Below are 23598 nucleotides of genomic sequence, written 5' to 3'. Positions count from 1 at the left end.
CGGTGTGTATAACGTTGAGAAGTCTTTGGTATTCACAAAGAGATTACGCATATGTAAATAACTGCGTGTCCAACGATAGAATCGACCGCCGAGGCCAACCATTTCCAGAGCCTCTAATATAGCCTCATGCAGAACATTGTCATATACTCCTTTGATGTCGAGGAACATGACAACAGATAATCGCTTACACGCCTTTTGATGTTGAACGTACGTAACCAAATCGATTACGTTGTCAATGGAGCATTGAGGACGTCGAAATCTAGCCATGGCGTCTGGGTAAACTTCATAGCGTTCAAGGTACGATTCAAGTCTGGCGAACATCATTCGATCCATCCCCTTCTTAATGCAACTAGCCAGCGGGATTGGGCGGTGAGAAGTAACGTCTAGAGGATACTTGCCCGGTTTGAGGAGCGGTACCAGGCGACTGGCCTTCCATTCTTGAGGAACGTCTCCAGCCTGCCAGGACTTATTGAAAATGTGCAGCAGTTCACGTCGCGCCTGTTCACCGAAGTGGTACAATATACGGTAAGATATACCATCTGGGCCAGGTGATGACGACTGATTACATAGGGTAACTGCCGCGTCGAGCTCTTGAGTGGTGAACGGCAGATTCATGCTTGAACCCCGTGTGCCTGGAATGTAGTTAACGCAAGGGAACTAACGCCCGTTGACTGGCCTGCAATCATAGCACAAAAATGTTACGCTGCGTCGAGGCCTTGTTGGCGTTGGAAGAGCGCTAGGGCCTTGAATGGGAAGCGTTATTCCGGAACAGAACATGGGCCTCTCACAGTTCTCCATATATGAGACAATGGTTTACGGGGGTTAAGAGACACACAATATTTTCTCCATGGTTCGGATTCTTTTTTATCCTTGCGACGTTGTATCTTCTTTAGAGTGTAGATGGCCTGTCCTTACATCGTGAACGGACTTCGTGCGTCCGTATCTTCGTCCTGAGCGACGACGAAGAATCACGTGAAGTCGCTCTAGCTCCAGGTCGAATTGCGAGTTCTTCGGTGAGCACATGAACACGAGCATAACAGTCTGCGCCTCTTCTTTCATAGTTTCTTGCAGTACAAAGGAGATACCTTTCTGACAAGCGTCCTTCAGTAGGTTTTTAAGCAGCGTCCAACCTATTCTTCATAGTGTGTGAGGCGGATGAGTGTTAGACATCCCGTCGATATTGAGGTAAGTGGGGATGTGATCGCTCCTATGCGTCTTAATGTCCCAAAACTACTTAACTCGCGTGAAAAAGCGGCGTGATACAAAGTCAAGGGCCCTATAACGTAAAACTATTCCAATATGTTTTTATTCCGATCTCCTGGCGTCAAATTTGCGTAACCGCTGACGCAAGCAACGGGCTGTGACCCGCAGGGTTGTCTGAACAGAACAATCACACGCTCTCCTCGTTTATAGGAGGTCACTTTTGTTTGCTTTAACAACGAATAACATCGCCGACACTGAGTGGCTTGTCTGATCTAATTAGCTGACAAGAGGCGAGGAGCACGCTCAAGTGGAGAGGGATTCGATGTGGCCGAACCAGTGCACTGATAATCGATACCAGCATGAAGAGGGTGGTGCCGGCGTCTGCGATTGGTCCGCTTTCCCTTACTTAGATTGAGGTGGCTGGTCGAAAATCGCGGCGGTATGCAACGGAAGGTTAAGAATGCAGCTAAAATGGAACCTCAGCAAATGATAGTTGGCAGAGCGAGGTCATAAACGTGCGGAAAGGGCTCGATAACGTTACACGGCCACGTAAAGTTTTACGGTACGCAAATAAACTTATGCTCTCCGGCAGGTGCGAGTAGCCAGTGCCTGATCGACCGGCGGCAGCCATTTTTTATTCTTTTCGGAACGGGGCAGCCCTGCAACTACTCAGAAAAAATTCGGTTTTGCTCGGCATATTAATGCATCTTCAACGCGTATACGTCACTTTGACGCGAAGAGTTTTCGCGGTTTTGTGACGTTGCGTGACAGGCAGGTGAAGTGGGTGCCGGCCGGAAACTTTTGACAAATAGCCGAGGGTAATGGCGAAAAAGCGTTGAATCAGAAATAACTATTTTTTTTTGTTTGGCCCAATCATGCATAATCAGTGTCACGGTACACGTCATATCAGATGGGGAGGTATTGCGGTTTTCGTGACGTCGCGTGACAGACAGGTGGAATGGGGGTGGTCCAAAAAAGGTTTTGACCAATTGCGGAGGGCTGATAGCAGAAATGGAATAGAAAAGTTTGGAATAGTTTTACGTTATAGCGCCCCAAGAAAGCAACATTCCTTGCACGACAAACGCTTCAGCTTTCGTACAAAACACGAGGATTGGGCAAATTTACTTTTGCCCCACAGATGCTTCGGACGTAGAGAAAAGCAAAGTGCGCTCGTTATACCTGAATGTGCCGTACAGCAGTCGTTCGCCCTGCTCATAGGCCACGAAGTCGAACTCGTCGCGGCTGTTCTCGGAGTCATCGTGCCGGTACACCAGACGGCCGGCCTCCATCTGCTCCGAGGTGAAGTTGAGCACGGCGCGCTGCTCAACGCGCTCTCGGCTGGTGGCGTCCAGAAGGCGTAGCTCGCCGTGGCTGGGCGCGCGCGTGACGTTGAAGCGCGCCCGGCGGCCCTGCAGCAGCGGCCGCAACCCTCCGAGCGCCATCTGACCCCCTTCGGCGACGGTCAGCTCCTCGCTGACGAGCACGGCGTCCTTGGGCATGTGGCACACGCGGAACTCCTGGTCGCGCGCCTGCGCCCCGCCGTCCGTGGACACCCGAAAGCGGAACACGTCCGACACTCGGGTCAGTGCGCGCCGCTTGAGCTGGTACCGAAGCAGTCCCTGGTCGATCTGCGTGCACAGAATTCGTACTGCGCGTCAATTGATTATGTGCGCGAATTAGTGTTATAGTAAACAACGAGACTGTGTGCTGCCTAGTGGTGTGGTGCCTAGTGTCAGACACTGAACAGCGAGTTATAAGCGACGCTGTAGTGAATAGCCATAGACCAATGCTGACAAAGCGGCAGTTTACACCGCCGTGAATTTCACCGGTGACCTTATCATGTCAGGAAAGCCGTGTAGCACGTACACTAAAGAAAACCGACGGTGTGCCGGGGAGAAATAATGAATTTCAAGGCAAGGGCAACATCCTCGAGGGTAGCGTATAATATACATTTCGGTTTATGAAAGACTTAGTTAAGTGAATATATCTGGGTTGTGCTTAGAAGTAGTGAATGCTGGACGAGTTGGTATTGCGTACTGAAGAAGAATGTCGCGATAAACACGAGACACGGGCGCAGACTAGCGAATGTGGTTTATTGTCAGAAACATGAATATATAACAAGGCCGTCTGTGATGCGTAAGTTGTAGATCGATTATTTAGCCGCTAATATTTAGGCTTTTTACACATGTTTGTGCTTTGCTATACGTTCGTGTTTCTGCACAACAAACCACAGTTGCTATAGTATACGCTCACTTCGCGTTTCTTTCTTGTCTCCCGTATATCATGATATTGTTCGTCAGTATGAGAGAGACTGCAGTCCAGCGGTTGATTTTTTTTAGCCTGATGATGCTATACATTTAACAGCAATAGCCAGAAAGGCTGATGACGTTATGTTTGCTGAGCAAGGCTCAGTGATGCTGGTTGCTGAGCTAGAACATCATGCCTATTAGCCGTTGGATTCTGCTACTCATGCTTGACGCGCCTCCTCACCTGCAGCTGTGTGAAGCGACTGCCTGCCGCAAGCAGCGCTGGAGCCGCGGCACCGTGCGGCAGAGCCGCGAGCAGCAGATTACCAGCCTGTGGCGGCTGCTCGAGCGTGTAGACCACGGCGTCGGCGGCCGACGGCTTGGGCCACGAGGCGTACGTGAGGTGCGCGGCACTTACGACGCCCTCGAGCACGCCCTCCAGGGTCAGCTGCTCGTTGTGCACCGCCTGTACGCTCTCAAACGACAGCCGAAACTCGTAGGGTCCCGCCCGAGCGCTGGCACACGTGATGAAGAACTGGAAGCTGTCAGAGGCCGCGGAGTCGTCGTCGGGCGCGTTCACCGCCGTGTCGCCTTTGCCCGGCTCCGGCTGAAGCGGCGGCGTCGGTTGAGGGTCATCTCTGAGCTTATCCACATATCGGACCTTGCTGCGCACGATGTGTCGCTGGCTGAAGTGTCCCACGGGAGACCATCGGCCGGTACTCTTGAGTCGCTCCAGGGTACCGCGACGAGGCGGCCTTGTCACCTACAAAAGAGGGAGTGAGAATGCAGGGAACAGACTCGGAAACCACGCATGAAGTTGGTTCATCAAGCTGAGACCGCTTGGCTTCCTTAGATCGCAGTTGGTTTGACTCTTTTAACTCTATTTCATTTATAAATGACATTTAATTCTTGTTCTTTTCTTCGTTTTTGCAACGTCCGCCTAATTTCGAGTAAGTTTGAAGCGGGAGAAAAGAAATTATTATGGCTCTACCAGCAGCAGCGGCTCACTCCTCATATGTGACCATTTTCTAGCCTACTTGTCAAAATTGGCGAGGCAGAACATCACCTCAAGCTCATCATGTCTGCGAGTTCCATTGTTTCTCGCTGTTGAACGATACAATCGTGTCGCACGAACCACGATGTCCTAATTATTTTTCCCTTTCCTTACAATCAGCTGCACAAACCGAAAGAGGGTCTTCAGGAAAGGGGACAGAGCAGCAAGTGCTCGCGTGCTGTTTGTACATGGTACACAAGAGGGCGTACCTCGTAGCGTATCTCGAGGTTCTGGTCGGGGGCGTTGGTGACGGCGGACAGGTTGGCGGAGCTGATGGTCGCCCACCCTCCGCGGGCCACCATGAGACCCGTGTTGTTGACCAGGGCCAGACTCAGCTCGAAGGTGACTACGCGCAACACCACAGTCTGCGCGCTGTCCGAGCCGGGTGACCCGCCGCCACCACCCTTGTCCGACACCCCGAGCGCCACGTGCGACTCCGCCTCGCGGCCCCGGTGCACGAAGCTCACTAGGCGCCGGTCAATGTCCTCCTGAAACGTCCAATGCATAGCGATGAGGAACGTGACAAGGAACAGCTGACTGTTTCAGCCAGTGGTTCTATGGTAGAAAAAGAGAGCGAATCAATGAAAGGCAAGGATGTCGTTAACTAATGTGCATCAGGTATGCTACCTTGCAATGGTGGAAGGGAATAAAGGAGAGATAAAAGAGAAAGAAGACAAGAGGGAGAGAGGGATAGAGAGAAAGAGCATTAGTGGCTGGCACGCTTGAAAGTGCACACTAAATCTACAGGCGGTCGCAGAGGTATGTTGACTTCAACTACTATAGCAACGCGCTCGTTGTTTTCTGCGCCAGCGACACATGCTTCATTATTTGCACAAACTGCTCTTTGCTAAACGATGTTCGATGTTCCCGCGTCCAAGCCGGCACAGAACCACCTTACGTGTGCAAGACAGGGCATATTCTGAGAGAAATGTACTTTTCTACTTTGTTTAAGTCACAGCGCATTGTGTATTTTTAAACAATCTATATATGCAGTCGGCAGTCCATTATTTGTTTTTCATTTTCATTTCTCATTTTATTTCCTTAAAGGCCCCATTGAAGGGGTATTACGTAAGGGGTGGGTATATACATGAAAAATTGAAGGCCATATTTTTATTACAGGGTAATGTAATTTGTTACGGTGTTTAAAAATGTGATAGGACAGGTTATGACTGTGATTTCGTTAGAAAGGCCGTTCCAGCCTGTTGCTGCAGGAAAAAGGAATGAAGACGAAAAAGTGACAGTGCGCGTTCGCGGGCGCGCGACTTGTTGCGGGTGACCGGTGCGACTGGAGATGCGTGCCGGGGGCAGAATGTATGGTGCCTTGCCAAATGAGCTGTAAAAGAACTTGTGAAAAAGACAAAGGCTAGCAATACGGTGGCGAGATGCAAGCAATGATAAGCCGGATTCTGTTTTCAGTGCCGATATACTGACGTTATAGGAGTACTTAGGATGAAGAAATCTTGCAGCTCGATTTTGAAGAGATTCCAGTTGATTGATGAGACATACTTGATGAGGGTGCCAAATGGGGCGTGCATATTCTAATTTCGCCCTGACGAGAGACTGATAGGCTAGTAATTTCACATTTTTTGGGCGTGGTGCAAATGGCATGTTAAAAACCCGAGTGCTTTGTTAGCAGCTGAAATTATGTTTATAATGTGGGTTTCCCAGGTTAAATCACCACAGAGGGTTACTCCGAGATATTTGTAGGAAGGAACTAATTCAAGGTTGACGTCAACAATTTGGTACGAGAAAACAAGTGGATTTCTGCGGTGGTGGAAGGAGACAGTCTTACATTTGTTAGGGTTTAGTTCCATTAGCCAAAGGTTACACTATTCCTGTACACTTCGCAGGCCGTTTTGAAGGGACGTGTTATCAGAAACGCTGTTAATTTTACGATAAATTACACAATCGTCTGCAAACATACGGATGTTAGAAGATACATGCATTGGTAGGTCATTAATGTAAATTAGAAATAGTAGTGGACCAAGGACGGACCCTTGGGATAAGCCTGAGGTTACAGGGGTAGAGTTAGATGCTTGATTGTTGACAAAGACTGATTGTGAACGGTTGCTTAAGAATTCTTTAATCCATGCTAAGATATCGGCACTAACATGTAACGCGGCAAGTTGTAGTGGTAGACGCTCATGAGGAACTTTGTCAAAAGCTTTGGCGAAATCTAGGAAGATGGCGTCAGTCTGGAAGTTAGAGTCAAGGTTTACATGCAGGTCGTGAAGGAACATAGCTAGCTGCGTTTCGCAGGAAAAACCTTTCCTGAAGCCATGCTGTGCAGGATGAAAAACATGGTTTCCATCAAGAAAGACCATGATATGTGTGTAGATGATATTGACACGTGTACTTATCTTTATCGGGCGACCACGTTTCGCCGCTTAACAACTGTAATCGCACAGCGTCGGACGCGCCTGCATGTATCCGACGTTTCTGGAAAGTTATCGATGCTTCTATTCAGCTGTCTGTTGTCGCCGAACCTTGTGTTATCTGATCTCATCGCGTAACGCGAATGGTGTAGAACTTTGTGGAAGGCACGCGGGTCCAAACGATTAGTCTGGAACATTCGACGACTGCTCTATAAAAGCCGACGCGCTTGACCCGCTGATCAGATTTCCGACGATCGCCGACTGTGTTCGCCGCTCTCGTTGTGCTTTAAGTGTAGCCTGTTTTGTGGGCACAGGTTCGCCCAATAAAAGCTAGTTTACCCTTTCACAGTATTGCTACTGTGTTCTTTGCCGTCACGACCACGTGACATCTGGTGGAGGTGCTTTTGGTCCATGTACCGGACGCCCCCGACAAGCCGTGATCCAAGCCCGGACCGTAAAGAGAGCACCAACGTAGTCACGGACCATCGAGTAAGCCGTCGTCTACAACAGCTGCCCCCGGAACACGGACTTCTACCTGAGAAGACCAAGAAGATCGTGGCCAAGACAACCCCAATGGCTGCCCCAGCGTCCCCCGTTGTCCTGCAACAACCTCGGGACCCACCGACCTTCCATGGAGCAGCGACTGAAGACCCGGAATCATGGCTGGAGACCTACGAACGCATCGCGACGTTCAACAACTGGGACTCCGACGACAAGCTGCGGCATGTCTACTTCGCCTTAGAAGACGCCGCCAGAACTTGGTTTGTGAACAGGGAATCGACCTTGACAACGTGGGACCTGTTCCGTAGCAGCTTCCTGCGCACCTTTACGAGCGTCGTGCGCAAGGAAAGGGCCGAAGCCATGCTGGACGCCCGAGTGCAGCTACCTAACGAGAACGTCGCCATATTCACGGAAGAAATGAACCGCCTGTTCCGCCACGCCGACCCGGATATGCCCGAAGAGAAGAAAGTCCGCCTTCTCATGCGTGGCGTGAAGGAAGAACTTTTCGGCGCAATGATACGAAGTCCACCGAAGACCGTAGAAGAGTTTCTTCGCGAGGCCACCAGCATCGAGAAGACACTCGAAATGCGGAACCGGCAATTCAACCGCCGCACGAACTCTACCAACTACATAGGAATTCAGTCACTGGCCAGCGACGACCTGCGCGAGACTATCCGAGCGGTCGTGCGGGAGGAACTACAAAAGCTGTTCCCGTCATCGCAGCCTCAAGTGGCTTCGATTGCCGACGCCGTACGTGAGGAGCTCCAACAACAACTCGGAGTAGCCCCTGAATCGCCGCAGCCTCACCCGCAAGCGATGACATACGCCGCTGTAGCCCGCCGTCACGTTCCCCCTCCGCGCCCACGGCAGGGCCCAGTGACGGCACAGTTCCGTCGTCCACCACCAACCCCGCCGCCAGCACGCCAACCCGTCACCCCACGCGGCATTCCAAGGAAGACTGACGTTTGGCGCGCCCCTGACCATCGCCCGCTTTGCTATCACTGCGGAGAAGCCGGGCACATCTACCGCCGATGCCCATACCGGGAGATGGGACTCCGAGGGTTCGCCGTGAACGCGCCGCGACCACAGATTGGCGAACGACCTCGCGATATCGCCGACTACCTCGCCGCCACTCAGTGGAGCCCTCGACGACCGTCCCGTTCGCCGTCACCAGGCCGTTACCTGTCGCCGCAGCGCCGACCATACACTGGCCCAGCCCGGGGCCGGTCTGCGAGCCCATATCCGGAAAACTAAAAGCAGCAACCGATGGAGGTGCGGTTGCTGTTCGTCGAACTGACGAAGATCCTCCGCCGCCGACGAAAATGACGAAGGGACCACCTCGACGACATAATAAGGACCCGCCGCCGTCCCGACGAAGTCAGGAAGCCAAGACTATACCGACGAAAGACGACTTGACAACGCGACGTTCCAGCTTCAGTTCAACATGACGCAGCCGTGATCCGACGCCAAGGCCTAACTGCAACGCCAGACAAAGAACCACCGACCTCGACGTGCTTCTCGACGGCCACGCTGTTACCGCCTTAGTGGACACAGGCGCTGATTACTCCGTCATGAGTGGACACATCGCCGCCCAGTTGAAGAAGGTTAAGACTGCATGGGAAGGCCCTCAAATTCGGACCGCTGGAGGACACCTCATCACGCCGACTGGAATATGCACGGCAAGAATAACCATTCATGACCGGACTTACCCTGCCACCTTCGTTATCCTCCAACAGTGTTCACGAGACGTCATTCTCGGTATGGACTTCCTGAACCAACACGGCGCAATCATCAACCTGCAGTCGAAGTCTATAACGCTGTCGGAAGATAAAGCGATACCGCCGGAGAGCCCTCGTAGTCGCCACGCCTTGAGTGTGCTCGAAGATCAAGTGAGCATCCCGCCTCGCTCCAGCATTGTTATTTCGGTCGGCACAGAAACACCCGCTGACGTAGAAGGCGTCATCGAAGGCGACCAACGTCTACTGCTAGACCGTGAAATTTGCGTCGCAAGAGGGATCGCTCGACTGCATGGGGGGAAAACTGAAGTGTTGCTGACAAACTTCAGCCAGGAGTTCAAGCACATCAACAAGGACACGACGATCGGGTACATTGAGGAAATTCTGGAAACCAGTAATGCGTTTGTCCTCTCGGATTCCGCCGCATCTGCCCCGACGACCATGGTTCCCGAACCAAACTACGACATTAATCCAAGTCTCCCCATGGGCAAGCAGCAACAGCTCAGAAGTCTGCTCCGACGATACAAAGCCTGCTTTTCGACATCATCGAGGATTCGACAAACACCAGTCGCCAAGCATCGCATAATCACCGAGGAGTGCACTCGACCACTCCGCCAGAGCCCTTACCGAGTCTCGCCGCGAGAACGTGAAGCTATAAGAGAACAAGTCGACGAAATGCTGCGCGACGACATCATCCAGCCGTCGAAAAGCCCGTGGGCGTCCCCTTTTGTCCTGGTGAAGAAAAAGGACGGAACCCTACGTTTCTGCGTCGATTATCGTCGTCTGAACAAGATCACGAAGAAGGACGTATACCCCCTCCCACGGATAGACGACGCATTGGATCGGCTCTGCAACGCTAAATACTTCTCGTCGATGGACCTCAAGTCTGGCTATTGGCAAATAGAAGTCGACGAAAGAGATCGCGAAAAGACCGCCTTCATCACCCCGGACGGCCTCTACGAGTTCAAGGTTATGCCATTTGGACTGTGCTCGGCGCCCGCAACGTTCCAACGGGTGATGGACACGGTTTTAGCAGGATTGAAGTGGCAGACCTGTCTCGTTTACTTGGATGACGTCGTTGTCTTCACCGGCAATTTCGACGATCACCTTAGGCGGCTTGCAACAGTGCTAGAGGCCATCATGTCATCAGGACTTACTCTGAAGCCGGAAAAGTGCCACTTCGCTTACCAGGAGCTTCTATTTTTAGGCCACGTCATCAGCAAATGTGGAGTCCGCCCCGACCCGCAGAAGACAGCTGCCATCGCAAAGTTCCCGCAGCCCATCGACAAGAAGGCAGTGCGTAGATTCCTTGGCATGTGTGCCTACTACAGGCGCTTTGTCAAGGACTTTTCACGCATCGCGGAGCCGCTAACACATCTAACCAAATGTGATGTCGAGTTCAAGTGGGAAACGCCGCAGGCCGACGCATTTCAAGAACTCAAACGACGCATGCAGTCGCCGCCCGTACTTGCGCACTTCGACGAGCACGCCGATACCGAAATTCACACTGACGCCCGTAGCCTTGGCCTCGGTGCCGTCCTAGTCCAGAGAAAAGATGGACATGAACCCGTGATAGCTTACGCTAGCCGGTCGTTGTCAAAAGCGGAAGGCAATTATTCTACAACCGAAAAGGAATGCCTCGCCATCGTTTGGGCTACAGCGAAATTTCGCCCTTACCTATATGGCAGGCCATTCAAAGTGGTCAGCGACCATCACGCGTTGTGTTGGCTAGCTAACTTAAAGGACCCTTCAGGACGGCTGGCACGGTGGAGCCTCAGACTACAAGAATATGACATCACTGTAACATACAAGTCCGGACGAAAACACTCAGATGCCGATTGCCTATCACGCGCCCCCATTGACCCGCCGCCGCAAGATGACGAGGATGACGACGCCTTCCTTGGCATAATAAGCGCGGAAGACTTCGCCGAACAACAACGAGGGGACCCGGAGCTAAAAGCCCTAGTCGCGTATTTGGAAGGGCACACCGACGTTGTCCCTAGGGCATTTAAGCGTGGATTATCTTCGTTCACGCTTCAAAACAACCTACTCGTGAAGAAGAACTTCTCACCAGTCCGCGCCAACTACCTTCTTGTTGTTCCGTCGGCGCTGCGTCCAGAAGTACTGCACGCCCTACATGACGATCCGACCGCTGGGCACCTCGGTTTCTCCAGAACGCTATCGAGGATACAAGAAAAGTATTACTGGCCGCACCTAACCGCCGATGTCGCCCGTTACGTCAAGACATGCCGAGACTGTCAGCGACGCAAGACACCACCGACAAGGCCAGCGGGATTACTACAGCCGATCAAGCCTCCTCACCGACCTTTTCAGCAGATCGGGATGGACTTGTTGGGACCGTTTCCGACATCGACTTCCGGAAATAAGTGGATCGTCGTGGCGACGGACTATCTCACCCGCTTCGCTGAAACTAAAGCTCTACCGAAAGGCAGCGCAGCCGAAGTGGCGAAATTTTTCGTCGAGAACATCCTGCTGCGACATGGTGCTCCAGAAGTCCTCATCACCGACAGAGGAACGGCTTTTACAGCAGAGCTCACGCAAGCCATTCTGCAATACAGCCAGACAAGTCACAGGAGGACAACTGCCTACCATCCGCAGACGAATGGTCTCACGGAGCGCCTGAACAAGACCCTCGCCGACATGCTAGCAATGTACGTCGACGTCGAGCACAAGACGTGGGATGCGGTCCTGCCGTACGTAACATTCGCTTATAACACGGCGGTACAAGAAACAACACAGATCACGCCATTTAAGCTGGTTTACGGCAGGAACCCGACGACGACGCTCGACGCTATGCTGCCGCACGTCACTGACGAGGAAAATCTTGACGTCGCTTCCTATCTCCAGCGCGCCGAAGAAGCTCGACAGCTCGCCCGCTTACGGATCAAGAACCAGCAGCGTACCGAGAGCCGACAGTACAACCTGCGACGACGCTTCGTCGAGTACCAGACCGGCGACCATGTTTGGGTATGGACCCCGATACGCCGACGAGGACTAAGTGAGAAACTACTCCGACGCTATTTCGGACCCTACAAGGTCATCCGACGTATTGGCGCTCTGGACTATGAGGTCGTGCCAGACGGCATTTCGCATTCACAGCGGCGCCGCGCACGATCTGAAGTGGTCCACGTGGTGCGCCTCAAACCCTTTTACGGACGCTGACGAACTTCGTCATTTTTGTTCTTTTCTTTGCTACGAGTGCTTTTGTTTATTAACTTCGTTTGTTTGCAGCATCGGGTCGATGCTTTTTAAGGGGGGGGGGGGTATTGACACGTGTACTTATCTTTATCGGGCGACCACGTTTCGCCGCTTAACAACTGTAATCGCACAGCGTCGGACGCGCCTGCATGTATCCGACGTTTCTGGAAAGTTATCGATGCTTCTACCCAGCTGTCTGTTGTCGCCGAACCTTGTGTTATCTGATCTCATCGCGTAACGCGAATGGTGTAGAACTTTGTGGAAGGCACGCGGGTCCAAACGATTAGTCTGGAACATTCGACGACTGCTCTATAAAAGCCGACGCGCTTGACCCGCTGATCAGATTTTCGACGATCGCCGACTGTGTTCGCCGCTCTCGTTGTGCTTTAAGTGTAGCCTGTTTTGTGGGCACAGGTTCGCCCAATAAAAGCTAGTTTACCCTTTCACAGTATTGCTACTGTGTTCTTTGCCGTCACGACCACGTGACAATATGTTCAAGCATTTTGCAGGGTACACTGGTTAATGAGATGGGGCGATAATTTAATGGGGAATGTTTGTTGCCCGACTTATGAACTACAACAACCTTTCCGTGTTTCCAATCTGGAGGCAGCACGTCTGTTGAAATTGTCTGTGAAAATAGAAGACAGAGATAGGCTGCATAAATATGTTTAGTGTGTTTTAGAAGTTTAGACGTAATGTTGTCCACACCAGCTGCCGATGAAAGTTTGATATTGTCTATGAGGGATGAAATACCGGATGGAAAAAATGTAATTGGTGGCATGGTACATTGAAAGTTCGCATGGGGAATAGAAAATGACAGTTCAGTTTCTTGAGCAAAAACTGATGCAAAGGTGGTGTTGAACAAGTGAGCACATTCAGCGTCGGTTAGGGCATCACCTGATTGAGAATGAGCGTTTGACATGATGTATGGCTTCCAGATGGGCAGTTCTAGCGGCTTTGTATTTATTCCATGCATTAGAGGTGTTACGGGACTTAGCTGAGCGGAAAAGACGTTTTTTCTTGTTTTCTAATCGCTTTAGTGCTTTATTTAACCAGGGTTGTGCTGAATTGGAATGAATGTTAATTTGGGGAATGTATTTGCCAACTAGATTGTCTAGTTTCCCTTCGAAAATGAGCCAATTTTCACCCATGGTATGACAAGAAAGGGCACTTGCAAAACTGGGGTAAAATTGCGTTAGTTCATGATTAATTGCTTCATAATTGCCCTTTTCATACAAACGATTAGTGTTTTTAACAGCCGGGGTCAAAACGGATTTAATTACGAAGTCGACATGATTGACTTTATGGTCACTGATTTCGAGAAGATACGCGATGGATGACGCGCCCTCGGTATTACTTAAGACAAGGTCTAGAATATTTTGGCGGTTATCGATGACACGCGCTGGCATGTGTATGAATCATAAGTTCATATATGCGGTCAAAATTCTATAGAGAAGCAACCGGCTTGCGGTCTAACATTTTGACGAACTGTAGTAGAATTGAAATCTGGGCTTGGTACACATTCCTGATCATGGTTGATGTGTCGAAAGGGCTGGCCGGGACAGAGAAAGGAGTGACGAATGGTATTCGTTGTCAGTCATAATCCTTCTTTAATAACCTATTCCATTTGTAAGTATTACAGTATATATGTTATCGCATTCAAGTATATAGAAAAGAACGTCGGACTGCGAGTCCATGCTGATTTAACAAGATCTGTCAGTGCAGAGCCAAGGAGGGATCGGTATTTTAGAATCGAGCGTAAGGACAGCTCGTCGCACTGCTCATATTGCATACCATAAGAAGGCATCAACAGGCGAAATGGGTGTTCAAACATTTTGCCAACGTGAGACAAGTGACACTATGCTTCTCAGAACGCGAACACGGTCAAGATATCGGAGATCTTTTGCTAAATGTTTCATTTACCAGCCGCAGTGAAGCTCCAAGTTTCACTTGCCGGTTCCAAAGGAAGGCGAGACGTTCTATACGCCTTAAATCTTCACTGTGCAGGCAGTTGCTTGTGCAATGGGTTGCCTGACCGTATAGACACGCTCAGTGTAGGCTATAAGTGATTTACTATTATAATTCTGGCCATTATTTGCCTATTCCGAACACTATTTTCAGGGTCAGCAACATACACCAGTAAGAACACTACTGTCGGCGACAACGTAAGACTGCAATGGCAAATGCACAGCTCTCCAACTCAAAGAAGATTGACATAGATGCGCCGACCAATTAAGTTCGGTAATTTTCGTGCCGGTACGGCGGAGCAGAACTTGTTTCAACATTGGCATCTCTCGGGAACTATACTTCAGTAGCGCCGAGGCACAGAGGGCAGCAACATGCTGGGCGATATTAATTGCGATGGGGAATTGGTGGTGTCCAAACCTTAACGTCTATGACATGTTTCTGGATCCCAAAATTGCCTCCGCCGCATCATCCAGAAAAAAACGTAACCTTTAAGATCCACATTTTAAATCCAGAGGGCGCCATCCTACGAGGCATGGATTTGGACACCACCTCTTATTGGCACATTGTCGTGCCATCGTTATAAGGCCATCAATGTCGTGCCGTCGGTGCCGCCGCCAGCGTGCTGTCCCAATATTGACGGTGCAAGCATTGCTCGCGCTTGCACCGTCGTCTCCATAGCCGCGAGAGACACGCAGTCCGTGTGGCTGCAAAAACGAGGAAGCCGATTGTACGACACACCGTCACGCTCTGCTCACTCGGCTCTGCACAGGAACCAGGGCAGCGTTCTGCCTTCCGTTGCTCGCTTGAGCGTTGTGCGCGTGAATAGTGGCGTTCCTGCTGTGAAGCTGAGTGCACACTGCACCGTGATGGGTACACTAACTTCCCGGTGTGGTACACTTCACACGTACGGTACACTTCAAGCTACAAACGCTGATGGTTTTCCATCTGTTTCACCTCGTACACCGCTGAGGTGTAACGCCTCCAATGCCACTGACGATGCTCTTCATCTCCACAGCGTTGTGAGGCGTCTAAGCTGCCAGTTACTCGAGGAATTCTGACTAGTTCCGAACCCCTGACACTAATTGACCATTTCCAATGGTCGGAATGGTCTATTTTAAAATGTTCCTGCTTGTCAGCAGGAGTCACTTCGCGTTCTGTATCCCTTCAACATGTCGCCACCCTGTGTTCTTAAAATACCGCCTGAGAAGCTTCAGCGCAATGCTAAGCATTGCTATCGCTTTCAATTCATTGTCCTCCAGACGAAACTGCATAATGTCATTTTGTTAGGTTGCCACCGAGTAGTTACTGTTCTATATGTACGCGTTCGGCTAGTGTATAATCCTATGCTGCAGTAGCCTCGACCCCTGACCACGAAGATCCACGTACCGCGAATCGTGCACGTATGCTGTCCACAGAAACTGTGCAGCTTTCATCATCTTCACCCTACCACCCTCCTTCCTCTTGACATCCCATATCTCTTGTTCCCTCCAGCCCCTTCGTCAGCGTGGAGTGCCAGGCTAGAGGCACTTCGCTAAGGCAGACCAATCCACATTTCTGACATTAAAGTCCCCCCCTCCTCTCTCTCTTTAACGCGCTTGCCACAAAAGAGGCTCTAGACGCGATTTTCCGCCAGACTGAGATGTAATGAACTGTCCACCGGTATCGTATACTTTACTCGACAACACTTCTGTGTAGCTAAAGAAAATGAATAAATGAAACAACGTCTTTATCATATGCGCGAGAAACGACACATAATACGTGCGTTTGATGTAAAGGACACGTTGCTTACAATTTCACACGTCAGAAACATAATACTTAAGTACAAGGAAATCTAGCACTCTAGCACATTGATGCATTGGCCATCTCAACTGTCGAAGACGCGCGATTCGAATACGCCAAGAACAGCAGGCACACCACCGCCACAACGTGGAGGAAAGGATCGTCACAGTTGGCTCTCAGTTCTGAAAGAGAAAGACTAAAATGTCGTCTCGTGCTAGGCGTAGATGGCAGCCGTTGCAGGTGTTGCATTAGGCTTGCCCTCCTGCCGTCCCGTATTCCACCCCTTAAGATCAAGCGTGTTTGTTATGATTGGAGGAAAGGGAAGCCTTCACAAACAGAGGCAACGAACCTGTTAAGCTACAAGCTCAGGAGCTGCGTTATATAATTGATCATCAGGCGTAATAAATGACAAAATGTGTAAAAGGACGTGTACAGAGAAATGTGACTAGGTAGCCAAACAAAGGTATTCGATATGCTAGCTCAGATTAAGATTTGGGAAGGCGATATAACGCGTATACCATATAACCGGTGGTCTACTAGTCACTTGCAGAATACATGGCAGCGGAAGGGAAGCGCAGGAGCGGCTGGCGATAAAATTAAGAAATATGCAGGCACAGGATGGAGTTAGATGATGCGAGACAGGTAGTTGAAGATCGATGGCAGAGGCCGTCGTCCAGCAGTGAACATAAGATGGGCTGGCGAAGACGACGAGAAATGCGGTGTGTTAATGAAACGTTTCCGGTTACCCTCTAGCGCGAGCCGTATATACCTGTGTGAAGGTCCTGAGCGGTTCGCCGGGCCTTTCGGCGTGCTCCATGAAGCCGTCCTTGTCGCCGTCTCCGAGGCTGAGCACCGTATAGACCAGCTGCGACGGCTGGGTGTCCTCGTCGTCGGCGTGCAGAAGGTCGGGTGAGAGCACCTTGCGCGTGCCTTTGGCGAGCCGTAGTTGCTTGCCCGGGGACACCTGCACACGGCACACACGAAATACCCGCAGGTCAGACAGCGAACGTCGAGCAGATATTAAAGGGACACACTGAATCGGTTTCCACCGATAAATATATATTTTCTAAATTCTTTTTTCGTTAATTTCACGGTATTAGGTTGATTGCTGTAAGAGAAAAATGAAGGCCGAACTCCCATTTTTCGAGTTTCGCGCCCGAAATGCCAACGCTGGCACGTCAGCGTGACATCGGCGAAGTTCAATGCGTTTTCTGGTATTTAGGCTGTTATGATGCAAGTATGTTCTCGAAACTTATGTATTTCGCTCCCTTAGAATGCAATGTATTCCATCTTTGCCGACATCACAAGAAGTCAACAAACACTGACACCAAGGACAACATATGGAAAGTTACTTGTGCTTAATAAATGGAATAAAGAAACGATAAATTATTGGAAATGAAAGTGGATGAAAAAACGACTTGCCGCAGCTGGGGAACGATTCCACAACCTTCGCATTACGCGTGCGATGCTCTACCAATTGAGCTACCGCGGCGCCGCGGTGGATCGGCATGCGGCACTGACCTCTTCCATCTTAGCCTGTATCACGATATCTACCTATCTTTACACCCTTACAAATGTTCCCAATGCGAGGCCCACGCTGTACTGTGTGACGTCACCTGGAAATACTCCAGCATGCTCCCCCCCCCCCCTTCCATGCTCAACCCGACACCTGAACACTGGGAAACCGTGATGGTCAGCTCGTCACTACAGGACCATTGCCGACTGGTCTGGCAAGCTATCGAGGCGGCTATGGGGACAGGGACCCTGGATGGACGTTTCCTTCCACTGACGTCACCCAGGTAGCAAGAAGAAGATGAAGCCTCTGGCCCACGTTCTTATTTGTTCAATAAACGTTTTTACCTCTCTCCGTCTCTCTCCACAGTTTCCAGTGGATATAGACAATCAATACGGAAGTAGCGCTATCGTGCTGTCAATGTGACGTCTTCGGGTCCACTAGCCAAGTTCAGAATATAGCAATATAGCAGATATAGTAGAATATCGGTAAAAGGCAAATGAGAATAAAGTAAGCAGCACTGCCTGTTAAACGGGACAACCCTTACTATTGCTTGGCTCTGCAATAGAGTAATTAAATAAAAAGAACTGTTAATCACAAAGATATGTCCCAACTTCCGGCGATAAGATGACGAATTCGGTTTCACTTTCGGTGGCCATTGCGTCAGCAGTGTACCTTGGATTGCCAGGAAAATTTCCACTGTCTCCTGATAAACGAAATAAAAACAAACTTCCGAGGGCTGTTCGAAGGGAATGAAGTCGCGCAAGAAGAGTATTAGTTGGCCCAAAAAGCAAAATGAGAATGACGACGACGGCGATGACAATGCCAGCACGACGACGGTAAGAGATATCATACGTCACACACTCCGGAACTGAATCCTGCATAAGCAGAAACGCTATTTCTTTTTATCATGCCTTCATTCGGGGGAAGGGGTTGGCAAGGAAGCACGATAACGATAAACATATCCATTTCATTTTCTTTCTACATCTGCTGTTTTCTGCGCACTGCCGCAATCAATGAATATGTTCCAAGTCGCTCGGTTTCTCATTTTGTTTCAGATGATAAAATGTGATGAAGATGGCACCTGCGATAGACGCCACGAAAACTGGAATAGTTTTCGACGTATCGTATTTAACGAGCATTCACACGTCACTTTGGTTTCGTTACGCGACAGCAATGGTCGTCTCGCTGAGCTGCAGAACTTTCGGGACCTCATTGCACTTCCCCTTCCTCGCTGAACTTCCTCTGCGCCTCTTTTCGCGTCAACTGCCGCACTTATCGTCTCACGGACCCGCGCGCCTGTATATAGATAATATAATAGTTTCTGGGGCTTCAAGTGCCAAAAAGATGACCCGATTATGAGGCACGCCGTAGTAGGGGAACTCAGGATTAATGTTGGTTACCTGGAGTCCTTTAACGTCCGCCCAATGCATGGAACAAGGGCGTTTCTGCATTTTGCCCCCATCGAAATGCGGCCACCGTGCCAGCATTCGATCCTGCGACTTCGTGCTTAGCAAAGTAAAGCCAAAGCCACCAAGCAACCACGCGGGTTTGTATAACGAACAATGCTATAGAGGGTGTCCCAGCTAACTTTAGCCAGAGTTTAAAAACATGCAAATGCCACGTAGCTGGAGAGAACAAAGATAATGTTGTTTTCCGTTGCTTGGAGATACTCAAACTATATTATTTTTCATTATGGCTACTTTGATAATTAGCGTTAATTAATTAATCAACATCTCAAATATTATAGTTCGATGAAAAGCGTCAATGAGAAAATGGTAGAGCGAGATGAACAACTCCCAAAACAGATTTCTTTTCCTCAATATGTGCTACATAAAAGTGTTTTTCCGAGCGTGAAAGAAATCCACGAATACATGCAAAGTGCCTCGAGCGGCCAGCCACGTGAGAATCTTGCGTGCGTTTGCGGGCTTCTTGCACGTTCGGAAAAACACTTTTATGTAGCAGGTATTTAGAAACATGAAGCTGTATCGGGAGTTTTTCATGTCGCTCTACAATTTTCTCATTGACACTTTAATCTAAATATAATATTCGAGAAATTAATTAATTAATCAAGACTAATTATCTAATTAGGCAGGATGAAAAATATATATTTTGAGTATCTCCAAGCGATGGCACACAACATTACCTTTGTTCTGTCCAGCTACGTGACCATTTGCATACATTTAATCTCTCTCTAAAGTTAGCTGGGACACCCTGTATATTGTCACTATAGTAGGAGACAACTTAAAAAAAAAAAAAAAAAAAAAAAAAACAGAAGTTGGCAACCAAGGTACACGGACCGCGTGGGGTTGTTACTCCGCCAGCCAATCACAGATGCAAACAAAATCGTCGTCATGCGACCATTTCAAAATGGCGTCGTAATTGACACCTCCGGAACGTCGGCCGTTCTTGCAGAGTCTTTTCACCGGCGGAAGCGATGAGGTGTGCAACAGACATGGACAAAGTGTATGGAGTCTGAGCATATCACTCGTCAAAAGTCTGCGGTAGAGTTCATTTCACTGCTGACCCCCTTTTACCCATGAAACTTCACTGCCAACTGAAGTGAAACTTGACAATAAATAGTTGCAGCGAAACAAGCGTTTCATTTCAGTTGAATAAAAAATTAGGCTTTCACCGTTCCACTATAGTATACTAACGAAAATGTACAAAATTACGCACTTTTAATTTTATTTTTGTCGTTACCGCCTTATTTAGGTAACAGGGAAAGTTTGAAGTACGAACTATTTGCAGCCTCGCGAAGGAATAGTGGCTGGCGGTTATGAAATCGTGGGCGGGGCTTCACTGCAGACTTTAGTTGTATCCGACTGTAGAAGTGACGGTGAAGAAAGCAGCAAAACTGTGAACGACGAAACTAGCATTTTAGTGGGCGAACGTATGCCCTCAAAACAGGCTACTCTCAAAGAACAACGATAGCGGCGAGCACAGTCGGCGATCGTCGAATATCTGATCAGCGGGTCAAGTGCGCCGGCCTTTATACATGAATCATCAAAGGTTCCAGAGTATTATTCACTGGTGCCCGCGTGTCTTGCAGAAAGTATTACCCAATTTTCGTCTCGCATTCACGCAATCACATTACGCAAAGTTCGGTGACAACAGACAGCGGATAGAACTATCGCCAATATTCGAGAAATTTCTGATACCTACAGGCGCCTCCCGCGCAGAGCGATAACATTTGTTAGGCGGCGAAACGCGGTCACCCGACAAACAAGTACACGTGTCAATACGGTGGTGCTCGACACCAGACACGGTTAAAAACGTCAGACACTCCTGTATCGTTCTCGCGCATGTATTTCTTGAATCAAGCAGAACATTCCCCCACTTGGGGGCCTCGCCCGTAACGTGAGCATCAGAATAGCCGCACCGCTCGCAGAGCTCGGGGCCGATTAATGACAGTTCGGCAATGGGCCATGAAGGGAGCCGCTTTCCCTTTCCGCTCGGTTGCGCCCATATCAATCTGCTGCTGGAAAGTGTGCGAGCGCATGCGTGGCCGTGCGTGCGTATGTTGTTCGTAGTACGTGTGTGCGCGCGCATATGTCTGTGTGCGCCGGCGTAGGAGGAGAGTGGTTGTCTGTATCGAATCATTCCGAATGGCTCACTCATTCCCACCGAGACTGCCCGAGCCCTGATTCGTCGTTGCGCAACAGCGAAGCCTGCCTCGTGTCGCCTTTGCTCGCTCGCAAGGCAGCCATGGGGGAGAATGCCGCCGTGCGAAGAACGTTACTCTCCCGCGGACGGTTTCACCTTTATTAGCTCGGAGCTGAATAAGTGAAGCGTTGAATTGTGGCCGATTCAATTTGGCGGATTAAGAAAGAAAAGGCGGAAGGAGAAAACGGTGTTTCCCGAGACGTTGTATTGCTTCCCGCTGCTCGGTTCCCATCGCATTAGCCATTCTGTAGATGCGGTAGCGGTGCGCGAGCTCGGAAGGACCGCTTAGAGCTGCCTCGTTTGGTTTATGAGGAGCGATTAAGTTCCCGTGCGAAAAGGCTCTTGGACTAGGCGGCAGCTGCTATAGCCCTGAGAGCGTGTTCTCAGATGTACAGGGTGTACACCATTACGCAACATGTAGGAAGAGCAAGACACATTTAGTCTTTTCTTCGCGTTCGTATTCGTTCGGAGCTATAGTTATGAGTACATAAAGAGAAAAGAGGGACCAATCGAGCGGAGCTGCGTACTTACTTCGGAAGCTGAGCACGAGAGTAAGCCTTCCGTTTGTGTGGTTTTTTTTTTTCTTGCGCTGAACAAAAGTGCACGCGGAGTAATGTTTTTGTTTCAAAGTAGCGCCACAACAGGATGTGCCTTCCCGCGAAGCTCTAGCCCATACGTTCGTGTTGGTTTTGTTCAAGGGTGTGACCATCTGCCACCACTTCGGCGAACAAACTAATGGAATGGCGCAGTCTTTGTAACAATCTTCGTTCACATTTCTGTCAACAAATAACGCGAAGTTGACTTTATTTTCGTTCAATAAAGCTTCGACTGGGGCTAGTTGGTACGACGTCGTTCTGCTTGCTGCGTTATACTGTTTATACGAAGGAGATAAAAAAGACCCATGTGTCGACCCATGGGTCTGTGTCGACCCATGTGTCGACACACATGATCACATGTGTGTCTGTTTCTTTTTTGTCTTTCGCATAAACAGTATAGCGCAGCAAGCAGAACGATTATTTTCGTACTAAACCCACAGCATGAGCAGAAGTCACGTGGAAGCTCAGCGTCACGAGATGTAAGAGTGGGCAGCACTTGTGGCATCGGTGGGTCACAGTGAATGATAAGAAGGAACGCTGTTAGCATGGCTTCAATTATGATCGGTATTTTTCTTTGTTTTCATCTAGCTTTTCTCTTTTTGTACTCATAACCGATCCTTCACCCCACACTGCCAGTTTGTGTCATTTACTCAGGACATCATCACGATGGCTGGGGCCTTCTTCCTAGCCTTGGCTTCGGGGTGGCGAGAGGAAGTTGACGGAGGTGGCTTTCTTCATACCTGCCCACATTTCCACTGGCTGGATTTACGTACACCTTTGTCAAGTACCTCCACAGTAAATAAGAAAAAAAAAAGGAATACAAACTTACTAACATAAGGTTGGTGACTTAATGCCACATTTGTTGCTAAGTTCCTACAGTAACACGCAGATGTAGTAACGGCGGGACTATAGTTAAAGTAAGTAGGTCGCAGCTTAAAACCACCTCACATCCACTTCAGTAAAACCAGTAGCGTACATTTGTGGCACACAGCTCAATTTCTCATAACACCATCAGCCCATCATGCATGAATATATGGAGTACGACTTACGTCAGGAGAATATGTAATCTTCGGTCATCACAACAATAACCTATACAGTAAAAGGCAGCAACAACGCGGCACATCTGGAAACGAAGCTTTCTAACACTCTTGCACGTTACGCGCTCATGTAACGGTAAGCGACAAGAATACGGCAAGACATTCGGCGGCTTTTGAGAACGTCTAATGTGAGACACTCTGGATATTTGTGTTCTCCATTTACCAGCCCTGTGTGGTCAAGTGGCTCAGCCTATTAGACGCCTCCCGACCACATTGTACTCCGCTTGGGTATATACATGGTAGGACTGTCAACATCACCAGTATTTTTGCTTTGTCACGATCGCGGTGACATTAAATGTTACTTGTTAGACTGCCCACACTTTGTCGAAACGTGAAAGTCATGAAACACGTAGTGTACTTCCGTGTGCGACACTGGAGGGCTTAGTCTTGCCGCAGGGACATTGGATTTTCAGAAGGAAGGCATTTCATCTCCTACCAAAGTTTCTTAGAAAGAGCGATTTGTCCAGCGAGTGGTGACGTACAGCCGCACATGCTAATAGTTACCAGTCGTTTGATGTAGTAAGACTGTATTTGGTGGAGTGGGGGCCTATTCCAGCTTTCCTCCGTCTCGCGGCCATGTTCATCACTCTCCACAGCGTTATCGATAAGTGACATGCTTATTACGCCACGGGGAATTTTGTTGCG

General features: G+C 49.6%; 1 protein-coding gene across 1 annotated transcript in view; it reads right to left on the bottom strand.

Annotated features, from left to right (window-relative positions):
* Window positions 1-23598, bottom strand: part of LOC126541624 (chondroitin sulfate proteoglycan 4-like) — a 192696-nt gene that overhangs the window by 34935 nt on the left and 134163 nt on the right. The window contains 4 exon segments of the mRNA XM_050188468.2: window positions 2383-2831; window positions 3694-4212; window positions 4713-4991; window positions 16851-17045. Of these exon segments, the coding sequence (XP_050044425.1) occupies window positions 2383-2831; window positions 3694-4212; window positions 4713-4991; window positions 16851-17045 (1442 nt within the window).

This window comes from Dermacentor andersoni, chromosome 2, assembly GCF_023375885.2.
Source record: "Dermacentor andersoni chromosome 2, qqDerAnde1_hic_scaffold, whole genome shotgun sequence".
Taxonomy (NCBI): domain Eukaryota; kingdom Metazoa; phylum Arthropoda; class Arachnida; order Ixodida; family Ixodidae; genus Dermacentor; species Dermacentor andersoni.
The sequence above is the reverse complement of the archived record's forward strand: the minus strand, read 5'-3'. Positions and strand labels throughout refer to the sequence as shown.